Source organism: Clavelina lepadiformis, chromosome 4 (genome assembly GCF_947623445.1).
Source record: "Clavelina lepadiformis chromosome 4, kaClaLepa1.1, whole genome shotgun sequence".
Taxonomy (NCBI): Eukaryota; Metazoa; Chordata; class Ascidiacea; order Aplousobranchia; family Clavelinidae; genus Clavelina; species Clavelina lepadiformis.
In genome coordinates, this window is record NC_135243.1 from 17,621,913 (window position 1) to 17,631,667 (window position 9,755).

Sequence of the window (9,755 nt, forward strand, 5' to 3'; positions counted from 1 at the left end):
CATAGGAGTCGGGCTCCCGGCTATTTTCTTGTGGATTCTCTGTTGTGGGTCGACTCTTTTTTGCATCCTTGGCACTCTCTCGTTCTGTTCCTCGTCGCAGTTCTTTTGTTTCGGCAGCAGCATGGTCCACTGTGCTACTTTTGTTGGGGGGTGTTGCTGGTTTTTCATCGTCTGGATCTATAGCCCGCGTAGGTGTTTTCGGAAGTTCCTGTTTAGTCGTGTTGTCGGTACTTGGTTGTATCCTGTTGGGGCATTCTTTGAATTTGTGGCCCTGTTCAGTGCAGTAAGAACATGTTGAGATTTGCCCGTTGTAACTTACCGCACATCTCAGTTTTCCCAGGTATAGGTACGATGGGTGTTGGTGCCGCTCCATCGTCTTCTTGTTGACTTTGTATATCCTTCTTCGGTCTTTGATGCCATATTTGTCGACACCCAGTCGGGCTGGGGCTTGGATTTCGAATTCTTTGAGGATTTCGTCGAGGTCTTTCCACGTTTTAGGTCGACGTGCATTGCTCCTTTTTGCAATCATCGTACTCTTCCTTTCCGACAATTAAAGGCGAAATATTTGATAGACTGCCTACTGCCTAGGAAACGTGTCTGAGGCAAAACAAACATATGGCAAGTATATATGTAATGAACGTTTAATAACTGAAATGCGTACAAAAAATGGAAACAAATGCAGTTGAACGTAATTTTGTGGCATAACTGACTCAAGGACACGGGTTAAAACTAATTAGTTTAAGCTTCATCTTCGTTATCTGAACCTTCGCTTTCCGAGCCAAATTCAGTTAAAATGTGTTGAAGCTCAGATAAATTTATTGGTGATTCACTTTCATCATCTTCTTTCTCCATTGGGTCCAATTTTGCCATATTGGAAGTGCCTAGCTTCTCATTGAGCAGAGGTGTATTCGCTTGAAAAGGTACTGTGCCCTTAATGTCATTTATGAAAGAAAGAAGTTCGATCTCTGCTTGCAACTGATGGGTAACCACATATGGTTCCACAACCTCACAGCCTTCTACAAGATTAGACAGTATGTTTATTTGCTTTTGATAGAAGTTCATCACACTTGTCATATCTTCTTTTAAATGACACATTTCTTCTTTGCACCTTTCCCGAATGCAATGTTGTTCCTTGATTTTTTTTTCAATAAAACCAGGTACGTTTTTAACTGGCCCAGACCCGACAACCATTTCAAAAGTTATGCTTTTCATTTCATTTTGTGGAACATTCTGGTATTTATTATACATAGTAATCTGATGACGAATGTTGTTGTTAACCTTCCTGATGCTTCGCACTAGTCGTTGAACAATTGTTTGACCAGCTGAAAAATCATCATGTACAAACTTGAAAATAACAGAACAGTAGCTTTATCGATAATGTAACCCCATGCATAGTGCATGCACAAATTACCTGGGTATTTTTGAATCAAAGTAGATAAAAATTTTCTTTCGATATTTAATTTATAAATGTTCTCCAAAATTTCTGCTCTTTTTTTCTTCACAGCACTTGACAAATATTTAAGCATCATATCATCTTTTACATCCCAACGAATCAATATACCGTTTTCTACTTCAACTTTGGAAAGATGACTGTCAAGTCTACAAAACAATGCATACAATATGTAAAATAGAAGAACATGCAATACATCGATGAAGAAAGCATATATCATGTCCTGGCAAACAATACTCTTGGCAATTGAACTCCCATATACTGTATTTTCACCATCATTGTGTGGGTTTTAACTTTATCACAGTAAATTTGGTGGATACACTGTTGTTACTGTTTTATAAGCTTTTCTAAGGGTTTCTGATGTTGCAGCAGTGGGAAGTAACAATATTCGTTTATGTCTGGGGAATTATTGTAGTAACTCAATTTAACATTGATATGTCCTTCAGCTTACTTAGCAATTTGGTCAACTTTTCCAGAAAGTATTTCAGACGTTATTTCCTTGGTCAAATCTTCAACTTCTTCTCTACAAATTAACAAAATTATATAGTTTCCTATACAATTATACAAAATTCTATTCCTAAAGGATTCAGTACTTAAATTTGTATGTTCAACAGTTTCGCAATTTTCACTTTTGCAATACAACCCACAAACAGTAACTAGCGTGAATTTTATACACCACAAAATTGTATTGAAAAATGTATCATTCAGAAAACATTTAGTCAACTCACTTCAACCAATAGTATTCTTGAAGTTTAAGTGAGTATTCTTCTACCCAAGAAAAAGATGCCATTTCTGCAGAAGAATACGGCTCTGGTTGCAGAGCTATTGCTTTTAATTGATGTTGTGTTAATGTTCCTGTAAGGTTTATTGTATAATGTTATACTCTCATTTCTGAAAATAAATAACATGGAATATAATAATTCAAATATATGATACAAATACAAATATACAAAGACACATAATCATACATACCACCAGGGTAAGAAGCTGCCATAGCTTCTAATTCACTCTTGGCCAATTCCATTTTGCAGCTAGCTCTCTTCAGCTTGTTCATCAATGCACAACCTTTGAAACAGAGCTTAAAGCTTGTCATATTTGTTTTAGTTATTTAGTGCATGTTTGAAAGCTGAAGAAAAAGAAAACCTAAATCATGCAAGTTTACTTAATTGCGTGAAGATATCTTAAGTCAATCTGGACCAAATCACAAACAAGGCTTACCCAAATTTTTTTTGATTTTGCGCCCATAATGAATCAAGCCATCGGTAAGCAAATCAGTACGATGTTCCGGTTTCATCTCTTTTGAGATTTTGTTAAATCCACGAAGGTATGCCCATAATCGCTCCACAGTTTCACCATCCGTAAGTCCAAACCCGTCCAGGAACCTCGGGTTGAATTGTTTCTAAATTTTAAACAGAACAAAAAAACTGAGAGATAACTATCTCATTACACTTGAATACATCATTATATAAAGATTTTGTCATACAGACAACAAGTTTTTCAAAATTAGACCTTGATATTTTCGCTGAATTTCTTGTGCTCAGTGTAATAAAACTAAAAGACTTTGACCTAACAGTTGTACAATATATAGGTATAAAATATCATGTTTACCTGACAAGAGAAAATATGGCCATATGAATGAAAAACAGGTACTGCAAATGTTATTTTATTAAGAATTGCAAAGTTTTTTCGGACCTAAATAATAAAATCATATTGGAATTCAGAAAGAAAATCACAAAATCTTAATTATTATTTAAACATAAATGCAGTATTTTATGTAAGCAAAAATGATTAACTAACTTGCACATACAGCATCGTCTGCAGTATGCACTAACATTAAGAACACTAATGACATGCAATCAATGACCCAGGAGTAGATTGCTTACAAATAAAATATGTTTCAAAAAATGGGTTGTATACCTATAATTTAAACGTATATCAATGTTGCCATACTAACACAATATCATGTGTAAATTCTTAAAGGTATACCTGAAGATGACCTTTCAGTTTGCAAGCTATGTCATAGAAAACTCTTATTTTATTTTCGTTTCTTTCCAGAAGTTTTTCAATAGCTAAAACTGCATATGCTAGCCTGCAACAGAATCAGTTTTAAAAACATTGTTTACAATTACTAATACACAAATTCTACATATACCGTAGTAATACACCTTCCACAAAACAACTAAAGCAAGAATGTACACTTTACCTTTCACCATGTTTTAAGTCAAAAAACATTGTCGGAAACTCATGTTTACAACAAACACCAAATACACCTTTGATAGCCAGTTTACTGCTTTTAGATTTCGATCTAATGATGCTGCCTGCTTGAAAGTCATTGCAATTTTTGGACTAAAAATAATGATTCTAATTAATGCATAAGTATGCAGCATTTATTCTTATAAATACGCATTAAATTCCTTGAAATGTATAATAGGACCATAACAATATGATTGGAAATCAATTGTTGAAGTTATGTACTTGATTTAATATTTTTAATGCATTTTGGTACATACTGTTAAGAAATAACTTACAGCCGAGCCATATTTGTTTTCATCATAGGTGTCTACAAAGCTGTCGACTTCATTTTGGTTTAAAAAAAAAGATTGTTTGTGGTGAGGATCACAGCTTTTACTCCCAGACAAAATTCTTCTCACCAAACCAAAATTTGCATCTAAGCAATATGTCCGCATACCTTCAGGATTCTACCAACAAAACGCAGTTAAAGCCAAGCATTTACACTCGATCAAAGAGGCCTGGGAACTTTCAATCACACTTCTTAGCTTTACCCCTTCACATGCTGGACACAGGGTACCCGTATCTATATCATCAGAAGAGACCAAACCATGCAGATGTTGCAGCTTATAGACATGGTGTCTATATGCCTCAACCACTTCTTGTAGCAAAACTCTTGACAAAGACTTTACCTAAAACAAAAAAAAACAAGAAACATCCACAGGTTGTTTCGGATTTTCTTAGAAATACAAAACACTAAAAAGTGCTAACCCCTGCTGTATATCCAGGTACTCGCAAAAATCTATTTTCAAGAGCATGGCAAAATCCTTCAGTGGAAAGATGTTTTTCGAGACACAAGGCTCGAAAGTATTCCAATAGGTCAATGGATACTGCTAGTTTAGGCTTTTTGGGCGAACAGGTCCACAGATTTAATCTTAACAGAGTTTCAGGCTCACTCTCACAATAGCAAAATTGTACAGAAACCACATTTTCAAAACCTAAAATGCAAACTTTGCCAATGAACAAGAAAACAATGGATGAAAGAATGGCAGAGATGATTTATAATAAATGCAAAGGAATAAAAAAAATTATACCTTTGTAATCAACCACTGTAAGGTGTCGAGTGTAACTTGACTGACATTCATGACCATCAAATCTCTTCAAAAGTCGTACCGGAGTGACCATTTTGCAAAACATGTTACCCTGTAAAGTGTAAATAATACCATTAACAATGTGTTACAAGTAATATGTTGACTAAAATTGCAAGAGGGTGTTTGGATATTTTAACTAAGTGATATTGGTACATACACAAGAAATACAGGAATAGTTCTGTAAAAAAACTAAGTCTGTTTTAATCAACGATTTTAACAGGGGTAGAAGCTTACCGCTTAATTTTGTTTTCCTATGTGGTCAAATACCACAACAACACATTTTTTTGGTTTCGTGTAACATAGCTTCTACACTGAAATATTTAGGCTGTCTCAAAAAGCAATCATTTACAACCTTATCTTACTCCAACTGTCTTCTGTGATACATTGTGAGCAGAAGCAGCTAAACTTTAACGAAGAACTGCAAAACGTTTTCCCTAAATATATGCTTAACTTAAAATCTCCTTCACCACTTTAATTCTATAATTTCATCATGCCTGGATGCTTCACTTTGTTGCACAGAATTTTTTGTTCCAGATTTGTCTGAATAACTGCCTATCATTGATATAATTGATGACATTGAGCGATTTGAAACAACTTACAGCTAAAAAAAGAACAAGCACAAACATCATTCTCCAGCTACCAGTCTTGCTATTACTGATGTGGCAGAGACCTGGAGATGTTTGAGCATTTAAAAAAGTGTTATTAGTAAGTAGTAGTGGTATAATGGAAGGGCTCTGAAAAATGTGTTGGAGGGGAATCTTTTGAAGGCCATGAAATAAAATGTGTCATACATATGGCACCAGTATTGTCTTTTACTTTTTATACTTCAGATACATTTTTGACACATTTTGTATTTCTCAGCTGTGAAAATGTTTTCAACAATATTGTAAACAGAGATCTAAGTTCAACATTATTCGATACATTCCGGTAAAAATGTAGGAATAATTGCAAAGATACTTCGTTTACAGTATTAACCCAAACAGTTTTTACATTCTACTGCACAAAAAGCAACTATGACATTGTTGTCTAGACCAGTTTAAAGAAATGTAAGCTACTGTTTCTTTTCCTCTAATATTCTGCCAGTGACCACTTTTTCTTGTGGTAATTAATTAAAGGTATGATAAATTATTTTATGTAGACGAATGTATTTAACTTATTATATATATACATTTGAAATAATTATTGTTGATTATCAACAGACAAATTAATAAACATTTCTTAAGACTGCCTACAGCACTAAAATGTTTACAAACATTAATGGCCTTTTATATCCAGATAAATGAGTGGTCTTTTTGTGAATAACCTTTACAAAAATAAAGATATTTGTATATAATTATTATTTACCATCCATATGTCTGGCAAATGATACCAAACAAAAGAATGACAGTTATCCCAGCACTGACGACAGTAATATACATTTGGCCCACAATCTCCACAACGAATTATGTTGGCAACTTCTTCAAAGCATACACAGCAAGTACGTCGCTCAGGAGAATAGAGGGTTATGGACAACTTAAACAACCTTTCTTCAACTAATCGCCAATCTGAAGACAGCTTCTCTCTTCTGATTTTGTAATTTAAATTTTCTTCCAACTCTGTGATAACATGAAAATTAAAATGCAGTATTCAATATGACTGTTAAGTGATTATTTTCAGAAAAAATGTAGCATAAAAATGTGAAATATATTGTAAATCTCCTTATATTATTTCTTTCATTCACCTCCACAAGAACTGTTAACATTACTAGTGCTTGGTATTTCAGGATTTGTAGCAGTTAGATCACCTTCCACAGAACCTCTTGTAACTATGTGACTGTTTGCATTGGGTTTCAACGCTGGACCAAATGTTTTGCCAAAGAGGTAAACGGGTCGTTTTCTTTTTTTGGGTTCTTTTACCCAATATCGAAACTTAGCTTTTGTAATTCCCTATGCAATGGAAAAGATATATCAATATATTGATTACTCTAACCACTATTATTGCTGCCCCATGTAGAAAAAATAACAGGACTACCCTGATTTAGATTAACAAATTCTTGGTATTAACGCTTGAGATTGGTATGAAAAGAAACTAATTACTATCTTATTAGCTATCCCATTTAAACAGACGTTAGATAAAAAACGTAAAAAACATAGTAAAATATAGTAAACGTACTTACTCCTTTTATTTTTCCCATTTCTTGACACGTAGGTCAAGTTTCCATTTGCAGTAAACATACAGGCAAATTCTTGTGCTATAGATATTTTTGTCTAACAATAACAACAATAAATTCAATCCTACAAAGAGGGAGGGGTTATGTAAGAGTATGCAATATTCATTTCAAAGTTAGATCACTACTAACTCAGTTAGATTTTGTAGTGTAATTTGAATCAGCTGGGAAGCCTATATCTGAAAATAAAGCTAAAAGGAATACATTCAAATGTATATATAAAATATACTGCATATGATTGCACAAAAGTTGAGAATAACTGGTCTCAATAGCTGTCTCAGTTAAGAAAAAATTATGATCCTATGTCATGATTCATAATTTACAATACAGTGTTGCAGATTATAATTATTATTTAATGTAACTATATTAGCGACTTTTTCAAGTACTGTATGTATAAATTACCAAACTTACCGGTGATACGAATAAACAAGGCATTAACATGGAGGTACATACCATAGTGTAGTCTATTGTTTATGATACCTGCATACCATGGCAGCGACTTGCTTGCCCAGACAATTTGATATGATATATGCCACAAACATAAGGTATACATATCTCAGCAATATATTTAATACTTGAAAGTTCTTATCAGTGAGATGTGAGTCATCCACATCTTTTTGGGTCTGTTTAGCCAGTGGCAGTAGCCTACAATATATACTCATAAACAAGAAAACGTTTTCGTGCAAATAATTTTTGTTCATAAAAGGATTGCATAGGTTAGTAATAGCCCATTGGTTAAGATCTGCTCATGTAGACCAACAATATATAATAAAAATTGAGTAAAATTCTATCTGCTTATGAAGTAAGTAACATGGAATTCTAACATTTTAAATTAAATTTAAGCAATTTAAAGTAAGTTAAGTCTTGCACCACACTTTCTACTACGGTAACCAGCAAATATTTACAAGGTTCATTTCATTACAATTGGGTACACAGGGCCTGGAGAATGAACTATGCAAGACTCACAGGAGCTCAACCTGCTGACCCATGATGCTTAATCTAGCCCTTGAAATCCTGTAACGGTAACAAAAGTCTGTATGATGTGTGGAAGACCTTGATTTTCAAACAGTCAGTACTTATAAATTAGCTCCTGCACAAAATGCCAGCTCAAAGATGTAGCAGTTAAAGCACCTGGCTCAGCTTGCTACCGCTCGTAGTTAGCTATTTCAAATTCACTATACAGTTTCAAATTCGAGAAATACAATATAAAAAATTCAAATAAAAAAGTTGAAACTTAGACAAAAACAAGTTCAGTTACTAAACTCTAGTCACGCTGCGCAAAGATAAAGGTTGTGATTCTGTAACGAAAAAGTTGATTATTCTGTCTAACGCTGTAACCGTTAAGTTGAAAAATTCCAATGCATGCAATCAATGTTATATTCACAACTACCCAACTGTGAACCGTAAATACTGAGAAGCAAACCTTCCACGTGACAGACTAGCCAAACTGCCATTTTTCATATTTGTATTTTCTTACTTCGGCTACTGGCACCTAGTGAAATAAGTGTCTATTTCAAGACCCAAGTAGACTGGCAAAATACAAATAGCGTAAGCTGCAACCGACTAGGCATGTACAGTTGTAGTTTTTTTCTGAATTTAGAATCTGACCACACTGAAATCATTGCACCTTTCAACGAGATCTTAGAAGTGCAAGATGGCTGAAACTAGAATGACTAGGTGGAGGATGAGTAGGGGTGGGGTGGGGTACACTTTGCAATTTGGTTGGCAAAATCTAGAAACTGTAGCCTGTGTTTGCAAGAGGTAGTGTTTACATGTGAAATATTCGGGTGCAGCAAGCATAGTCTTTAAAAACCTTGATTGTGTAGTTGCCACGCATTCCACAATGGGTATAACTGGCAGTCGGTGAGATAGATGTCACCCAAATTGCAAAGTTAGGCACGAAAGCACCCAATATTGTTTTTCATAAACGTTAATGTCGCATATTGGGCTTGACAGCTTTCGGTGAATTTTCATACTTAATGATGTGGAAAAAAACTCCAAACTCAATTACTCAGCAGTTCGGGATGCTTACCACCACTAGCTGACAATCATTTACAAACATATTTAATATTCTACTGAAGTGTGTTTCAAAGTTAGTTATAGGGCATATAGGCCTTCTTGCAAACATTTTAGTGTGTCGGTGCAGTACTGGAATACTGGTAGCCTGCACTATACGGCCTACACTATATACCTATATAATCTGTAGGCATAAGTCATTTCATTACAAAGGACATTATGTAGGCTATAGGCCAATACAGGGTCCTGTATTTCAACTACCGCCAATTGTTTTAGGCCTATGTAGGCCAAGCACCCTAGCTTATATGCGGGATGACACTATTTATTACACTGTAGATGCAATGAAGTCACTGTAAATTCACGTATGCTGTCTGTTTTCTACACAGCTACCAGCAATGTGACGTGCCCAAATGGATTACTCATTCCAACACGATTAGCCTTCCAACAATTATTTTAAGAGATGGAAATATTCTTTTTAGCCCATACGAATGGGTAATCCGTGCGTTCTTTTTTCCCTTTCCTATGAGCTAATCCTTGACGAATGGGGTGGTTAGATAAAGATATTTATATATCAGAAATGTGTTAAGAACCGGTAATCTTTTTGAACCGGGTCGGATAACTAGGGTAAATTTGAAAACTTTAAGTGGGCCTATGATAGTTGTAGTACCATCCATCATAGCTCAAAACAAAAACCTACTGTTTG

At 34.7% G+C, this 9,755-nt stretch overlaps 1 protein-coding gene across 1 annotated transcript; it reads right to left on the bottom strand.

Annotated features, from left to right (window-relative positions):
• Positions 1–625: 625 nt before the first annotated feature.
• On the bottom strand, positions 626–9,057 carry LOC143451926 (uncharacterized). The gene is made up of 16 exons (XM_076952713.1): positions 6,986–9,057; positions 6,551–6,755; positions 6,175–6,425; positions 4,774–4,882; positions 4,451–4,677; positions 4,234–4,371; positions 3,979–4,149; positions 3,654–3,796; positions 3,437–3,539; positions 3,059–3,142; positions 2,669–2,849; positions 2,423–2,515; positions 2,179–2,305; positions 1,902–1,973; positions 1,412–1,599; positions 626–1,322 (listed from the first exon to the last, which is right to left on the bottom strand). Exons 1-16 carry the CDS (start codon positions 7,001–7,003, stop codon positions 739–741), a joined length of 2,694 nt encoding a protein of 897 aa, XP_076808828.1. The 5' UTR covers positions 7,004–9,057; the 3' UTR covers positions 626–738.
• Positions 9,058–9,755: the final 698 nt, after the last annotated feature.